This window comes from Podarcis pityusensis (assembly GCF_964106645.2).
Source record: "Podarcis pityusensis genome assembly, chromosome: 5".
Lineage (NCBI taxonomy): Eukaryota > Metazoa > Chordata > Lepidosauria > Squamata > Lacertidae > Podarcis > Podarcis pityusensis.
In genome coordinates this window covers 80,400,683-80,418,854 of record NC_138032.1, presented here as the reverse complement: position 1 = coordinate 80,418,854, position 18,172 = coordinate 80,400,683, and the positions used below count along the sequence as shown (strand labels likewise).

Below are 18,172 nucleotides of genomic sequence, written 5' to 3'. Positions count from 1 at the left end.
ATTCAGCTATGCCATGCTTTTTACGGGGAGGAGTTGGGAGTGAGCCAAAATCTTGCACAACTGGATGCGAGAAAAACAGCTTTTTAAAAAGTCGTTCATGGCAATCGCATGTTACATAAAGTGCCAATTTGCATGTCTGAATGAGGTATCATAGATCAAACACCACAGAAAAGGTCACTCTTTCATGTGCATAATGGCGAGGAGGAGTCATAGCACAAGGGTGATGTAGATGCTATTCACAGATAAGTATGGTAGCTACCCCTGGTACCATACATAGTTAGAAATGCTTTCCCCAAGATGTCCCCAAAAGTTGTTGGATCACACATTCCACCATCCTTGACTATTAGCTGAGTTGGCTGGGGATGATGGGAATTGTAATCTGAGAACATTTGGGGACCCAAGATTGGGGAAGGTGAGTTAGACAATTTCTAGTACGGTGGTACCTCAGGTTACAGACAATTCAGGTTACAGACTCCGCTAACCCAGAAATAGTACCTCAGGTTAAGAACTTTGCTTCAGGATGAGAACAGAAATCATGCAGCAGCGGCACGGTGGCAGTGGGAGGCCCCATTAGCTAAAGTGGTACCTCAGGTTAAGAACAGTTTCAGGTTAAGAACGGACCTCCAGAACAAATTAAGTTCTTAACCAGAGGTACCACTGTAGTAGAGCTGGAATAAACTCTGCTTGAGACCTGGATCAGCTATTGCCATTGAGAGTAGACAGTACAGCATAAAACAGGTGGATGGTCAGGTTTAGAATAAGGCCACTTTACATCTTAGAGCACTTATTGATGGGCAGGCTAACATGTGGCCTGACTCCAATGAGCAACGTTGTGTATGAGACCATCTATGATGGTCCATTCACATGAGGAGAGCACTATTGCATTCAAGCCTCATTTCTGGGCCTCCCATGAGCATCTGGGGTTGCCAAACTAGATAGCCACATGGTCTAAGATGGGTAGTCAACGTGGTGCCCTCTAGATGCTTTAGACTACAACACCCATCATACCTGGCTATTGGCCATGCTGACTGAGGTTGATGGGAGCTGCGGTCTATAACATCTGCAGGCTACCTATGCTCTGAGAGCATGAGGATATAAAAAACCTGCTGTATCAGACCAATGTCCTCTCTAGCCTAGCATCCTGCTTCCCAAAGGAGCCAGCCAACCAGACTCTAGGAGCAGGACATGACACTTGTTCTTTTCTGATGCTGCAGTCATCAAAGCTTGAACATGCTTGAACCAGTTCCAAGTTTTCATATCACTGGGCAATGCCTCAAATGCAATGCTTTTCCATGGAGTCTGTTCACATACTCAGCTACGAGTCAACCACTCAACCATCACTTACCCTATCATTCTTTGGGCAAAAGATTCCTGCATTGCAGTGGGTTGGACCAGATGACCCTCGTGGTCCCTTCCAACTCTACAATTCTATGGTTCTTTGGTTCCAGTGGGGTCATTAGCCACATCTGGGGAAACCCTGACCATTGAGTCCTGTTACTGGCAAGACGTGCTGCTCAATGTTCTGCATAGTAAAAATGTTCTAGCATATCATTCATGCATATTTGAGCCCCCAGCCCTTTTGCTCCAAAAGACAAATTCCTTACATTTTGCAAGCCATGGGAAATCCCATCCTTTGTTCTGTGCATGTCTTATCAGCTACACAACGTTGAAAGAGGCCAACAGCTCCCGAAGTGTTATAAATTGGCTATAAGTTTCCTGTGAGGTCACATGATTGAGAAACCAAAGCCTGTGTTACTTAACTCGTAGCCTATAAAAGGAAGGCTGAACTCCTAACGGATGATTCCTGTCCGGGCCTTTGTAGAGCACTAGAAACGTCAAAGTGAGTGAGTAGATTTTTAATTTGTCCTTCCTTAATGATGGCTATGCGATTGAAATACATGCGATATTGAAGACTGCTGCCAGTTCCTTGTTCAAACTGGTCAGATTGCATTGTGCTCCATGGATTTGATTAATTTCAACCAGAGCTAGATCTGCCGCCTTAACTCTCTCTTCATTGATAATCCATCCTTTGATTATTAAGTGCTTTTCGTATCAGCCTTTCACATCTGCCTGCGCTTATCTAATAATTAGCTCCAGATTTAACGACGAGTTGATTTTGTGTCCAACAGCAATGTAATTTGTTAGTATCTTGATCCATTTTGCTTAACACCCTGATTTAAACGCAGTTGGCAAATTGTCCTTTTGAATGTATTGTTCAGAAGGAGGCATTCCATTGCAAAGGAAGAAGGCATTTCTATTCCTTTTATAATTATGCAGGGAAAATGGTATTTTGGCCAAGTACAGCTTGCCCTACCCAGGTGATAAAAGTTCCACTGGCTGAGATACCCTCTTAGTTAGAGCTGGGAACTGACTGCTTTGCATATAGTCACCTGGTGTCAGCATCCTCTTCATAACCTTCTGGCTTCATGTTTTCGATCAACTCAATTTAGCCCAGAGATGCTGCTGAAGCATAATAGGGGAAGGGCCATAGATCAGTGGTACAGCCCATGCTTTGTATGGGAAAGTCCCAGGTTCAGTTGTGGGCATCTCCAGCTACAGAGGTCAACGTCTATTGAATCAGATCAGTCCATCTAGCAACTTTCCAGGATTTAAGATGCTGGAGATTGAACCTGGAACTGGAGACGATTCCCCCACACGGTGTGCAGGGCCAGGAAGGCACCTTCCTACCTCCTTCCCAAAGCCTAGTAAACGCTTGCTTCAGGAAGGAGGTGTGAGGGCCCTGACAGGGTCCTAGAGTCCTCCCTCCTCCTTTCCAAAACCTAGTTAGTGCCTGCTAACCCTATGCAGTACAAAGGTACCTCAGAAGTAAGACAAATTCAATGGAATAGTCCAATATACAGTTGTACCTTGGTTGTCGAACGGAATCTGTTCCGGAGGTCCATTCGACTTCCAAAAATGTTCAGCAACCAAGGTGCGGCTTCCAATTGGCTGCAGGAAGCTTCTGCAGCCAATCATAAGCCGCGGAAGTCGCGTCGGACGTTTGGGTTCCAAAGAATGTTCACAAATCGGAACACTCAGTTCCAGGTTTTGGGCGTTTGGGAGCCAAAACGTTCAACTCGCAAGGGGTTTGGGATCCAAGGTACGACTGTACTATCTTTCTGCATGTATTACAAAGATTACTACATGCATATTTTTAATACAGTTACATGCATTCCTTTATGGATCTCTTTATGTGCTTGCTACTTTAGGAAACACGGAATGTATATGCAAATAACAATTGGTATTTAACCAAGTTTTACTCAGAGCACACCTGCTGAAATTAGGGAACATGACTAATTTAGTTCCACTACTTAGTCTCCAAGTAAAACTTGGTTGAATAGCACATAATACATGTGTAATATGATACGCATGCATTTAATATGTGTGAGTCTTATTTGTATTTTTAGCAGAACCAGTAAAAATAAATAAATAGCCCACTTCTCATCAAGATCAAGGAGTGATGTAGGAGGAGTGGGGGGTTTGGGGGGGGGAACCATGCAGATAAGCTTGACACTGCGATTTGCAGAAAATCCCATCCCTAGTAGAGTACAGAATCTTATTCTTTCCAAATTGGAATCTAATACGGCACGCTTGAAATGTGACTTATGTGGAGAGGTGTGTCTGGAACTTTCGCTATACAGTTTATGTTGAATGCTAAATACACGTCTCTATACCCTGCCCTTTGACACCTGAGATATGTGGTTTCAGGACACCCACACCCCATACCTGAGATTGTAACTTGCTTTAACTGACCTATCCCCTCCCCAACCACTTACAAACCAATATGGCTAACCTGACACAACAACAAAAAAACCTGCACACTAACATGCAAATAAACCACACTGCAACCAACCAAACGCAGCCAACCAAACCTTAGACCCTCCAGTCTCTCACAATGCCAATAAAAACAAATAACTATATAAATAAAGGACCTACTCATGAGACGCTGACACAAAAACCCTGCAGAAACACTATGCAATAGAATGAAAAGCTCCTCACCCCACAACCCTCTCTCTCCCCTCTATTTTCCCCCAAAGTCTCATACTGAATGTAAACAAACTATGAAAAAAAACTCTATGAATTGAAAGCAGAGACGCTATATGTACTTTTCCTTGTTTGTTTGTTTGTTTTGTATCACAAAATATTTATTTGTTTATTTTTTTATTAAAAAACCTGTTTATAATACTGAATTTAAAGCGCACCCTGGGACCTGCTGGCAAAGGGTTGGTTATATTATTATTATTAGTGACAATAATAATAGTAATAATATAGGTGCTAGCTATTATGATAGGCATGAGGCCTCTTCTGGGTGCTCTTGGGCTCCAACTTGCATCAGCCCAAGTCAGCATGGCCAATGGGTTCTCCTACCTTGCATAAAAACTTTCTTGTTGTGTGTAACTGTTCAAGAGATGAGGAAACAAAAGAAAATTAAAAGAGTGTTGGAAATGGTGCATAATCCCCTACTTCAATCTATTAAACAACACTTTACCCACAATATTTTAAATCCTTGTTCATATAGCCGGCCTTCATTTCATTGCAGTGCATTATAATCGGTACGGTTGGGTTTGGGTTAATTATTTTCTCCTATCTCTACCTCTTTAATTTTAATTTTTCCCCCCCAGGTCAAACCACTGAACAATGCTGGTGCTTCTAACACTCTCTGTGTTGATTTCGCAATTTTCACCAGCATCGTTCCAGGGCTCACCGCAAGTTATACAGAACTTGGATCGGAATGCCTGCTCACTGGTTGTATGTGGACCAGCTGAGAAAGGGTTACCAGGGATAAATGGGAGAGATGGAGTCCAAGGACCAAAAGGGGACAAGGGAGAGCAAGGTATGGAAAAGGTGACTTCCTAAGAGTTCCCATTCTTTGAGAATCAGCTTTTGATTCACACACCGGAGAGAAAAAAGACAGGAAATCATGCAGTCCCACATAATTTAAGCAAAAGTGGCTTTTGATACAACTTCATGATGACCCCCAATTACATTGCCTTGTGATAAATATCACTGAGTTTTCAATATTAAGACAACCTCTTCTCTGACCATAACTTAGGCTTATCCAATGCCTAAACCACCACCTGAGGGTAAAAGCCTTAGTCTTGTTTGGAGGAGAGGTTGTAAGCCTCTTGCTGCCCTTCCGAGGGAAAGGGGTATCCTGTTAAAAACATCCTGGAGGAGATGCTTCTATCCAGATTCCCAGGTGGGGGCTAGAGCCATAGTGCCCTTCAAGGTGGAGATCCTGGCATAGATATACCTATCTGATGTAAGTCATAGGACCTCCTTGCCTCAGGGTAGACCCCATGGAGAAGATACTTCCAGCAGGCGGGTTGGTTGTGATAGGATATACCCAATGCCTATGACAAACCTCTTATATCTGCAACCAATAAAGCTGTGCTCTTATTCAACTCAAAAGAATGTGTCTTGACTGGTTTTTCTCCACTGGTTAGGGGCAGCAGAGTCACGGCGCCTGGACATGCAAACAGCGTAAAAATTCTACCAAGACAACATAAAAGCAAAGTAGCATGACATCAATATAAAAATGAATCTTAAGTTTTCAAATTGATACTATAAAGACTGTGTAGGTCCATCAACAGTGAGGGCTAGAAGTGCAAGACCGCATGATGTTCTGCATTTCTCCTCCTCTCACTGGATTAAGAGGGACATGATGCCAAACAGAGAAGGAAAAGGCAGAAGAGGAGAAAGCAAATATAGGGAGGGGATGGGAATGTCATCTGGTGGATGTATGGCAACAGCCACAGCCACCTTGAATGTAGCTGCCTTGGCTAACTTTAGGATTGTCATACATCCAGAATTTCCCAGACATACCTGGAATACTGTAGTCGGAAGCAGTGTCTGGGTGGAAATCGGCTAAATGTCAAGGAAGACATATGGCAACCGATGTCAGCAGTGTCATTTTTGCAACTACAGTGGTACCTCGGGTTACAGACGCTTCAGGTTACAGACTCCGCTAACCCAGAAATAGTATCTTGGGTTAAGAACTTTGCTTCAGGGTGAGAACAGAAATTGGGTGGTGGCGATGGCAGCAGGAGGCCCCATTAGCTAAAGTGGTACCTCAGGTTAAGAACAGTTTCAGGTTAAGAACGGACCTCCGGAACAAATTAAGTTCTTAACCCGAGGTACCACTGTATGGCCAAAAAAGCTCAACAACTTCTCCATCCAGATTTTCACTTTTTGAAATATGGCAACCCTAGATAACTTAGCAATGATGATGACCCAAGACTGGAATCTATGCATTGCTTCTTGTGCATCTTTAAACTGAAACTGGCATGAGATCGTTTCATTTAACTGATTTGCCAGTAATTTATCAGCCTTGTGTTCATCACAAGTGCCTCTTGTTCACCCACTTAGTAAACCACTTCCCCCCTCTTTTTAAAGATTTTAATATGATATTATAACAATATATAGCCAAAACCATTAAGCTGTATATCAAACATGTTTGCTTCCTATGCAGAAAAAAAGAAAAAGAAAGAAAGAAAGAAAGAAAGAAAGAAAGAAAGAAAGAAAGAAAGAAAGAAAGAAAGACATATGAAGGGGGAAAGGGACAACATAACAAAGACCCTATAGTATCGTGCATAAGTTAAAAGGGGAAATATCATTTCCACTGTTATTCCAGAAAAGTAAAAACAAGGCCCACCTCTCAATAAACTTCTCCCTTGGGTTATTATGTATTGCATTCCTCACATATGTAAGCTTTATCATTAAGATAACCCCACTTTTCATTCTTCCACTTAATGCCAGGGTTGGCAGGACCAAGAGGAATTCTTGGTCCTCCTGGAAAAATGGGACCAGCTGGACCACAAGGAGAAAAGGGGACCCAAGGAGAGCAAGGACCCAAAGGAGATGCTGGATCAATGGGTAAGGAGTGTTGTTGACTAAATGGAATTGTATTGCATCGAATTCAACAAAAGCTAGATATTATTAGAAGAAATCAAACTTCTTTTTTAATATTTTTATCCACATCTGTCTCTAAGTCTTGTTAGAGGGCCATCCTGCCGATTGGTGGCATCAAACATTTTCCCTGGACGAGAGTACAAACCCACCAAGGTGCTCTTCCCTTGCTCCCAGTACAGAACTGGCCCAAGACATTTTGCTACCTGAGATTAAAGACAAGAGGGTGCCCACACCCCAGTCCATGTACAGAACCTCACCAGACTTCCAGTTGAAACATTTCAACACTAGTGTTAGGACAGCGTCCTCCACCACTCTGAAGGCATACCAGATTGGGACAATGGCATGCACATTTCTATGGTTCCCAGTTCTAAGGCCCAGGAGCTCCTGATGCACTACAACTCATCACAAGAGACCTTCCCCCTTTGGTGTATATCTCTGCCTGCTCAAAAAACCTCTTTCTTTTGAGTAGGACCGCGTGGAATCCGAGGTTTGCAGGGTCCTCCAGGAAGCGTTGGCCCCTCTGGAGCACAAGGCAACAATGGCCCACAAGGTGAAAAAGGCATCAAGGGAGAAACAGGTAATCCTAAGTGATAAATAGTTGGATTTCTGCTAGAGGGTTCAATATACCACAGTGGCCAGGATCCAAAGGAGCATACAACTACTTCTGCACACCCAGTGGGGTTGGGGGCTTCTGCTTCTCAAACAGCCATTTGTGATATCCCTGGAGTCCTACCATCCAGCAAAAGAAGTAAAAAGACCTAAATGTCAGTCCAAGTCCTTAAGCATGCCTAAGTAGATTTTTTGGATCCCAGTCACAGATTTTAAAAGAATACACTGAAAATGTTCACATCCACCCAGTTGTCCAGATTCTTAGTATGGTACAGTTTCCAAGTTATAAATGCTATGTGAATGGAGAAAGCAACCATAAAATGCCCATACCTCTGATGTTTCCCTCTATATATACAGTGGTACCTCGGGTTACATACGCTTCAGGTTACAGACTCCGCTAACCCAGAAATATTACCTCGGGTTAAGAACTTTGCTTAAGGATGAGAACAGAAATCGTGTGGCAGCGGCAGCTGGAGACCCCATTAGCTAAAGTGGTGCTTCAGGTTAAGAACAGTTTCAGGTTAAGAACAGACCTCCAGAACAAATTAAGTTCTTAACCCGAGGTACCACTGTACATCCATCGTGGATGCAAATGAAAGAACAAGCAAATACATCATAGGCTTACAGCTCTCAAGCTTGACTCCCATTGTGAGGCAATTGGCTGAGGTCACAAAAAGATTGTGATCTGTGACAGCCAGCTTCTGAAGTCATGTTCTGGCAACATGCAAGTTATAAAATGTAGTGATAAAGGCCACTTCATTAAATGCATCTGACACTAGTCCAAAAAAGCTTGTGCTATGATATATTTGCTAGTTTCTAAGGCAGGGGTAGTCAACATGGGAGGTTGTTGGAACCCATCAGCCCCATTCAGCAAAACCAATGGCAAGAATGGTGTAAGTTGTAGCTCACCTTGGGAGGGAACCATATTGCCTCCCCCTGCTCTGCAATACCATAGCCTCATCATTGTTTGTTTTGGTATAACAGACTAACAGGACTACCCCCTAGACGTAAAATTGTGACTATCATATCCTCAGTATAAACCAAAGTTAGTATATAAACACTGGAGCTATCATTTCTGTGAGAATGTCCAACCTAAGATGTAGGCCGCCTCTTCCCATATGAGCTGAGCCAGACAGTACAATCATCATCTGAGGCCTTCTTCATGTGCCTCCTCTACAAGAAGCCCAGAGGACAACATGAGACCAGGCTCCCTGTTTGTGGAATGCCCTCCCCAGAGAGGCCCGCCTGGCACCTTTGTTACATATCTTAGGCAAAAGCATTCCTCTTCTCCCATCCTTTGGCTAATTAAACCATCTATGACATGCATAGGCAAACTCAGCTCTCCAGATGTTTTGGACTACAACTCCCATCATCCCTGCCCACTGGTCCTGTTAGCTAAGGATGATGGGAGTTGTAGTCCCAAAACATCTGGAGAGCCGAGTTTGCCTGTGTCTAGTCTATGACCTTTTAAACCGGACAGGTGGGCTGGTATTTTGTTACTATTGTGTGTATTTTTGTGCTTTTATATTGTAAACTTCCCTGTGATCTTTGGATGAAGGGCAGCATAGGAACAACAACAACAACAGACAGACAAACTAGGGCTGAGCTGAAACTATTTACCTACTTTTGCATTTGTGATAATTACAAAGTACCTTCCATTTTTTTTGATTCTCCCCTCCCCATTCAATATTTCTGTAGGTTCAAAAGGAGCTACTGGTGCCCAAGGTCCCAAAGGTGACACAGGTGTGGCTGGGCCCAAAGGCGACAGAGGCCCAGTGGGCGAAAAGGGAGCGAAAGGAGATGTGGGAGAAAGAGGTAAGTGGTGTGGGCGAAAAGGTGCATCTGAACAAACATTTTGATGGCATGAGAAAGGTTCCGAAGAGACAACAGAAATAACTTCTTGATGTAGTGCATAGTTAGTTTGAGGGATTTTTAGCTGGCCACTAACTTAGATGACTTTAAAAAAAAAAAAAGTATAAAACTGGCACTCCCCAGATTCAGCTCTGAATTTGAGGAGGACCTCAGCATAGTGCCCTGGGATGAATGCCCTCCTACCTGCAATGAAAAAACTATCGTTTTAAATTCCCCACAATACCCCTAATAAAGCAGCACTCCAGGGCATACTGAGCATTGAAAATGTCTGTACTCACTCCCCCCCCCCCCGCCCCCGGGACTGCTGTTTTAATACTCCGCGAGGCTCCAGAGCTTTCCATGTCCCTGTAGGGAATTTAAAATGGTAACTCGCCTTACCAGTGCCCAAGGGCACTGCCCCAGGGGTGCCAAGGTATAATGCCAAGCCCTTGCTCATCTTCTGCTCAATGTCAACCTCTGATACTCCTTTCCAGTTAATGAAAAGAAAAGATTTGTGATTTGTTCACACTGCTCCTGCATACAACCTTTTAAACCAATTGGCTATGGCTGTTTATCAGATGTTAACATGCATAGGAAAACAGAAGCCACCTACCAACTAATTTGCTAGGGTGTAGTTGTTTTTTTAAAAAAATCCTGTATCAATAAGTTTTTAATGTTAGACATCTTATTATGTTTTCATATGTGCTGGAAGCTGATCCGAGTGACTGTGGAACCCCAGCCAGATGGGCAGGGTATAAATAATAAAAATTATTATTATTATTATTATTATTATTATTATTATTCTCTCCATAGGATTACAAGGAGCGACCGGTACCCAAGGGCCAGTGGGGAAACCAGGATCTCCTGGATCCAAAGGAGATAAAGGATCTGTAGGTGACAAAGGGACCAAGGGTGACAGCGGTCTCTCAGGTAAGGAGGGTAGCCTTTCGTTGTTGATGTTAAAAGTGATGCATTAAAAGTGTTAGAGCAAAATTTGTCTTTTAAGTTGCTGTGCCCTTTTTAGTTGGTGCAATCCATGTGAATTTTGTAACTCTGATTATTGAGAGAAAGTTTAAGTGAGCAATCAGGGTGGAGCTAACTTTTTTTAAAAAATCACACAACTCGATTGAGAGTGTATTTAATTCCAGACCATTCTGGGGGGTGGGGTGGGAATATTTATTCTAGTTTGGGCCTTAACAGGAAGGTCTGAAAGAGGGATCAAGCGATGGATACATGTATCTGTATAAACAAAGGCTTCTTTCAAAAAAGGGCAAACGTTTACCGTTGATGGACATTAATACCACTGAACCAGTAATGGTATAATTAATTCATACCATTAATACACACATGCATACACCAACACACAAGCAAAACACAAGTAAGAGATCACCACCCAATATTCACTAATGTACAAATTCATTTCCAGTTGATTCTACACTGAGATTATGTTTCTTTGTGGCTGATTAGCTGCTCTCCCTGTGCAAAGGTCAGAGGGGGCAGGGTTTCTGTTGAGGCAGGTGATTAGCTGTGGGAGGAGCTTATCAGAGCTTGCAGGGCAGCGGCGCGCGCAGTTTGATCCATCTTTTAGATTTAGGGGAGCTAGTCTCAAACGTTTGTTGGGGGAGACCTAAGTTTTTTTGGGGGGGAGTTATTTGTCCTGTCTTCACACTTTTTATGATGGAGGACCGCTGTAGCCACCCCCAACGACACATTCTCAAGATGGATGGGGAGGGAATAGCTGCAGTCGCCTGCGGTTCCTGCGCAATGTTTGCCATCTTGCCAAAGGTTGCAGGCAGCTTTACCTGCAGCAATTGCATGTTGCTTGCCCTCTTAGAAGACAAAGTCCAGCAACTGGAGGAACGTGTAGCTACGCTCCAAAGAATTAGAGAGCTGGAGCTCTTCTTGGAAGCAACAGAGCACACCGTCTCCACCAAGGAGGAGACAGGGGACTCCCCTGAGAAGGAGGCTAGTTCACCAACACAGGAGCCAGATATATGGAGAAACGTGACTCAAAGAAGTAGGAGGCCCAGGATTCGCTCTGATTGTTTAGAAATACACAATCGCTTTGAGGTCCTCTACCCTAGCATGGAAGACAAAGAGCAGACTCCATTTGAGGATCTCTCTCTCATTACAGTCGATCAGGTATATGAAGACGAGAAGCAAAGTCAGTCCTCAGGGAATGTGCAGGTGACCTTGGAACGGACAGCTCATGGAAGAACCCCGACCAAACCTAAGAGGAGGCGTGTAGTGGTGATAGGGGATTCCCTACTGAGGGGAACAGAAGCAGTGATCTGTGGGCCTGACAAGATGTCTCGGGAAGTGTGCTGTCTCCCCGGGGCTAAGATCCAAGATGAAACTGAACGACTGCAAGGAATCGTAAAACCCACTGACAAATACCCCTTCCTCTTGGTTCATGTGGGAACCAATGACACTGCAAGCAATAGCCTCCAGAAGATCAAAAGAGACTACGAGGCTCTGGGCAGGAAATTGAAGCAATTAAATGCACAAATTGTCATCTCATCTGTCCTCCCAGTTGAACGACGTGGCCCAGGGAGAGAGGGAAAAATAGTGGAAGTGAACAGCTGGCTTCACAAATGGTGTAAACAGGAACGGTTTGGATTCTTAGATCACGGACTGCAGTTTCTTGAAGATGGACTTCTGGCAAACGATGGACTGCACCTCACAACGGTTGGGAGGAATGTTTTTGCCAAAAATCTCAGAAACCTCATCAGGAGGGCTTTAAACTGACTAATGTGGGGGAGGGAGACAGTGCTCCTGAAGGTAGGAGTCTATCAATTGATGAAGATGATCATCCAAATGTCATAGACCAAATGGAGCAAACAGCACGCAGACCTAGTGGTGGGAGGAAAAAATCCTTAAATAAGAGAGACGGGGGAATGATTAATGGACTTCAATGTCTGTACACTAATGCGCAAAGCATGGGAAATAAACAAGATGAGCTTGAGCTCTTGGTACAGCAAACTAAATATGACATAATAGGCATCACTGAAACCTGGTGGGATAAGTCCCACGATTGGAATGTAATAATGGAGGGATACAATCTATTTCAGAGAAACAGACCAGACAAGAAAGGAGGAGGAGTGGCGTTATATGTCAGGGATGTGTATACCTGTGAAGAGATCCAAGATTTAGAACCTCAAAGCCAAAGTGAGAGCATTTGGGTCAAAATTAAGGGAGAGAAGAATAACAGTGACCTCATTGTGGGAGTTTACTATAGATCCCCAAGCCAAACAGAGGACATAAATGATGCCTTCCTGGAACAGATGGCCAAGCATGCAAAAGGAAGGGAGATAGTAGTAATGGGGGACTTCAATTACCCAGATATTTGTTGGATGTCAAACTCAGCCAAGAGCATAAGGTCAAACAGATTCCTCACTAGCCTTGCAGACAACTTCATTGTCCAGAAAGTGGGAGAAGCAACAAGAGGAACAGCCATTTTAGATCTGGTCCTAACCAATGTTGATGACCTGGTTAGTGGGGTAGAAGTGCAAGGATCATTAGGCGCGAGTGATCATGCTCTTCTGAAGTTTACTATACAGCGGAAAGGAGCAGCCAAGCATACTAGGACTCAATTTCTTGACTTTAAGAAAGCCGACTTCATAAAACTTAGGGAAGTGCTGGGTGAGATCCCATGGACAGTAATGCTAAAAGGAAAGGGAGTTCCTGATGGCTGGGAGTTTGTTAAGAGGGAGATAGTAAAAGCACAACTTCAGGCAATACCAATGAGACGGAAACATGGAAGGTGCCTAAAGAAGCCAGGGTGGCTATCTAAAGAACTTTTAACTGAGTTAAGATTTAAAAAAGGATGTGTACAAAAAATGGAAAAGGGGGGAAACCACCAAAGAGGAATTCAAACAAATAGCCAGCACGTGTAGACACAAAGTCAGAAAAGCTAAAGCACAGAATGAACTCAGGCTTGCTAGAGAGGTTAAAAGCAACAAAAAAGGCTTTTATGGGTATGTCCGTAGCAAAAGGAAGAACAAAGAAACAGTGGGGTCACTCAGAGGAGAAGATGGTGAAATGCAAACAGGGGACACAGAAAGGGCTGAACTCCTCAATGCCTTCTTTGCCTCAGTCTTCTCCGAAAAAGAAAACAATGCCCGACCTGAAGAATTTGGAGCAAATGATTCAGCAGAGGAAACACAGCCCAGAATAACTAAGGAGATAGTACAAGAATACTTGGCTAGTTTAGATGTATTCAAGTCTCCAGGGCCAGATGAACTGCATCCAAGAGTATTAAAAGAACTGGCAGATGTGATCTCAGAACCACTGGCAGTCATCTTTGAGAATTCCTGGAGAACAGGCGAAGTCCCGGCAGACTGGAGGAGGGCAAATGTTGTCCCTATTTTCAAAAAGGGGAAAAGAGAGGACCCAAATAATTACCGCCCAGTCAGTCTGACATCAATACCAGGGAAGATTCTGGAGCAGATCATTAAGCAAACAGTCTGTGAGCACCTAGAAAGGAATGCTGTGATCACCAATAGTCAGCATGGATTTCTGAAAAATAAGTCATGTCAGACTAACCTGATCTCGTTTTTTGACAGAATTACAAGCCTGGTAGATGAAGGGAACGCAGTGGATGTAGCCTACCTTGATTTCAGCAAGGCATTTGACAAGGTGCCCCATGATATTCTTGTAAAGAAGCTGGTAATATGCGGTCTTGACTATGCTACCACTCAGTGGATTTGTAACTGGCTGACTGACCGAGCCCAAAGGGTGCTCATCAATGGTTCCTCTTCATCCTGGAGAAGAGTGACTAGTGGGGTGCCACAGGGTTCTGTCTTGGGCCCGGTCTTATTCAACATCTTTATCAACGACTTGGATGATGGACTCAAGGGCATCCTGATCAAATTTGCAGATGACACCAAACTGGGAGGGGTGGCTAACACCCCAGAGGACAGGATCACACTTCAAAACGACCTTGACAGATTAGAGAACTGGGCAAAAACAAACAAGATGAATTTTAACAGGGAGAAATGTAAAGTATTGCACTTGGGCAAAAAAAAATGAGAGGCACAAATACAAGATGGGTGACACCTGGCTTGAGAGCAGTACATGTGAAAAGGATCTAGGAGTCTTGGTTGACCACAAACTTGACATGAGCCAACAGTGTGACGCGGCAGCTAAAAAAGCCAATGCAATTCTGGGCTGCATCAATAGGAGTATAGATCAAGGGAAGTAATAGTGGCACTGTATTCTGCTCTGGTCAGACCTCACCTGGAGTACTGTGTCCAGTTCTGGGCACCACAGTTCAAGAAGGACACTGACAAACTGGAACGTGTCCAGAGGAGGGCAACCAAAATGGTCAAAGGCCTGGAAATGATGCCTTATGAGGAACGGCTAAGGGAGCTGGGCATGTTTAGCCTGGAGAAGAGGAGGTTAAGGGGTGATATGATAGCCATGTTCAAATATATAAAAGGATGTCACATAGAGGAGGGAGAAAGGTTGTTTTCTGCTGCTCCAGAGAAGCGGACACGGAGCAATAGATCCAAACTACAAGAAAGAAGATTCCACCTAAACATTAGGAAGAACTTCCTGACAGTAAGAGCTGTTCAACAGTGGAATTTGCTGCCAAAGAGTGTGGTGGAGTCTCCTTCTTTGGAGGTCTTTAAGCAGAGGCTTGACAACCATATGTCAGGAGTGCTCTGATGGTGTTTCCTGCTTGGCAGGGGGTTGGACTCGATGGCCCTTGTGGTCTCTTCCAACTCTATGATTCTATGATTCTATGATTTAATATAGCATAATATTATTTAAATTTCCATAGAATTAATGAATGATGAATTAATTAATTATGGCAGCAATTGATTGATTGTGACAACAACATGTTTATTGTGTTGTGCCATTTGTATTGTCTGGCAATTTTTACAGTTCCTGGGTGGGTGGAAGTTGGAGAGAGAGGTGGCATTTGGTTTAACAAAATGTTTCACATCCACACTGTGTGCAATATATTGTTTACCGCATATTACCACAGTACTGAATCTTGCAGATGATGATCATTTTATTATTTCTCAGAGGTCAACCTTATGAAAAAACAAGTCAGTGACCTAGAGGGGCAGCTAAGAGCCTTGCAAGCCAGTTTCTCCAAATATCAAAAAGGTAAATGTTGCATGTAACAGAAACATTGTGAACCGTCTTTTGCAATCTTCCTTGGTCCGTTTGGCCCCTTAACAGAGAACCAGTACCAACATACAGGTCTATGGGCGCATTATATGTGATAGCACAGGGATGTTCATCGTAACCCTTAGGTTCCAGCACATGCATGCATCATCCCCCTGTTGTAGCATTAGAGAACCAGCAACAACATTGTCTTTGCAAGATTATGACTGCAGCACAAGCTCAGTAAGCACTGGGATAAATTGTGTAGGTTATCCCTAGTCTTTTGCAGCGTTATCCGAACCCGCTTTTTAAAGATCCGTTTTCCTTTCCTGCAAAATAATTGCAACATTTTGAAAATTCAGTGAAGAAAATGTTCTTTTGAATGTGCTGTAGCCTGGCCAGAGCCAGGTGCACCATCAATTTTCAATTGTCACCTTTGTGGCCACAGCTAAGGTGCTATGAGGGTTCTCTTGATTCTACATAAAGGTAAAGGGACCCCTGACCATTAGGTCCAGTCGTGGCTGACTCCGGGATTGCAGTGCTCATCTCGCTTTATTGGCCGAGGGAGCCGGCGTACAGCTTCCGGGTCATGTGGCCAGCATGACTAAGCCGCTTCTGGCGAACCAGAGCAGCGAACGGAAACGCCATTTACCTTCCCGCCGGAGTGGTACCTATTTATCTACTTGCACTTTGACGTGCTTTCGAACTGCTAGGTTGGCAGGCGCAGGGACCAAGCAACGGGAGCTCACCCCGTCGCAGGGATTCGAACCGGCGACCTTCTGATCAGCAAGCCGTAGTCTCTGTGGTTTCTACATAGGATGGCATTAATCATCTTGTTGCTAAAAGCATTATCCAAATCCAAGATTTCTATGGGTTACAAATAGCAGAGGTTGCCATCCATTTATTGGCTTCGCAAAACACAGTGGCTGACTATCAACCTGACGCCCACTCCCTTTGTTTGTTTTAGTTGCAGCATTCCCGGGAGGGCGAATTGTCGGTAACAAAGTATTCGTAACCAGCGGCTACGAAGGCACCTTTGATGACCTGAAGCAAAAGTGTCTGCAAGCTGGGGGCCAGCTGGCTGCCCCCAAAAATGCTGCGGAGAACACAGCCGTCCAACAGATAGTTGTTCAGCATAACAAGTCGGTCTTTCTTGGGGTAACTGATATCCAGACGGAGGGGAAATTTAGGTACCTGAATGGCGATGCCATCGTTTACTCCAACTGGCTACAGGGAGAACCCAATAACGAAAAGGGCAGGGAGAACTGTGTAGAGGTTTATGTGAATGGAAAGTGGAACGACCGGGCCTGTGGGGAAAAGAGGCTAATACTCTGTGAATTTTAGGCCATCTGTTCCAAAAAAGAAAAAAGAAAAAGCTCGACCCAGCCACAAGCTTCAATACTGTGTTTGCTTTTTATCTGTAGACATTAATCATTATTTTTTCAATCCTTTTTTGTTTTAGTCTATTGACATATGTGCACACATAACATAGCCATTGGGCCAGGGCAGACCTGACAGGTTTTATAAGGACTGCTGCTGCTGCTGCTGCTGCTCAGCAGAGAGGGCTTCTTTTAAATTGCTTTTAATTATTTTTTTTAAAAAATCCTTTTTGATTTTTTTTTAGTGTTTCAACTGTTTTTAACTGAGTTGTAAGGGCATTTTGTGGGATTTGCCTGGGAGGAGAGGAGCGGGAAAGGAAGCTCCTTCAGGCAGGACCTTTCTTCTTGCTTGTGTTACTGTATAAAGTACTATGTAGATTGATGGGTTTATATCAATAAATCATGATCCATTTTCCGCTGAAGACGCACATTCAGAATGAAATGTAAGGTCTTGTAAATCTGAAGTTGAAAATGGTTTGTGGGTGTTTTGTTTTTTCCTAAGTGGGGTGCATTGATTTTGATGCGGGTGGGGGGATTTTTACATGCACAGGATATTTTTATATTTATATTTTCAAAACTGTTTATTAAAAGAGATTTTCTTGGAGCAAACAGAAGTATTTTCATCATATGAGTAAGCATTCCTAGGAGCATTTATCTGAGGTAGAGATAGATTAGAAAGTACTGAATCGTTTAATTAACGAGGGCTGGCCAGAACCTGCTTTCCATTGTTCTGCCTCATGGTCTACCACTTGTGCAAATCAGATCCTCATTGACATTCACACCCAAATATGGAAACTGACCAGCTATGCCATTGCTTCCAATAGGATGTACACCAGAATGCAGGGTGCTGCCTTTCTATTCCATTGTGTGATGCACATTTGGGCAAACACTGGAAAGACATACACATATTAAATAGCACAATGGTTCATCATTGTGATGGGACGATGAGCTGCTTGTGTGTAAAATCCTAGTCCCTCAGAGTTTGGTCAAGTTTGCAAACCTCTGTCTGTAACGGAGCCCCTTAAACATGGCTCCGTCAGTCGCTGGCAGATTCCGACAGTGGTTGCTTTCGGAATCGCTTCCAACATAAAAGCTCCTTAACGGAAACACGTCTTCTGGACTCTCTGCGTGACAGTTTCCGGCGAGGAGTGGGTGTCCCTACAGGAGGTCCTGAAACCTCCCCACTGTTTTCGCTGGAAGTGTCTCTGAGCCATCCCTCCAGCTCCCTTTCCCTCAGCTCAGCTCCTCTCCCCCTACTGGTTCCCTCTTCAGCTGCTGAGTCTCTCCCAACCTGTGTGAGCCCT

General features: G+C 43.8%; 1 protein-coding gene across 2 annotated transcripts; it reads left to right on the top strand.

Annotated features, from left to right (window-relative positions):
• The first annotated feature begins 1,573 nt into the window (after positions 1-1,573).
• LOC308477687 (uncharacterized protein) lies at positions 1,574-17,482 on the top strand. 2 transcript variants are annotated; one of them, XM_081006471.1, is made up of 8 exons: positions 1,574-1,840; positions 4,623-4,834; positions 6,760-6,876; positions 7,382-7,489; positions 9,220-9,336; positions 10,186-10,302; positions 15,406-15,489; positions 16,457-17,482. In XM_081006471.1, the coding sequence occupies exons 2-8, from the start codon at positions 4,639-4,641 to the stop codon at positions 16,831-16,833; spliced, it is 1,116 nt and encodes a 371-aa protein (XP_080862597.1). In that variant the 5' UTR covers positions 1,574-1,840; positions 4,623-4,638; the 3' UTR covers positions 16,834-17,482. The 2 variants fall into 2 exon arrangements, with proteins under 2 accessions (XP_080862597.1, XP_080862596.1); XM_081006470.1 differs by having other exon boundaries at positions 1,785-1,844.
• The last annotated feature ends 690 nt before the right edge of the window (positions 17,483-18,172 follow it).

Coding starts and splice junctions, on each gene's coding strand:
- LOC308477687 (XM_081006471.1), top strand. CDS start 4,639: ATGCTGGTGCTTCTAACACTCTCTGTGTTGATTTCGCAATTTTCACCA. Junction 7,490..9,219: donor AGGCATCAAGGGAGAAACAG/GTAATCCTAAGT, acceptor ATATTTCTGTAG/GTTCAAAAGGAGCTACTGGT. Junction 10,303..15,405: donor GGGTGACAGCGGTCTCTCAG/GTAAGGAGGGTA, acceptor ATTATTTCTCAG/AGGTCAACCTTATGAAAAAA.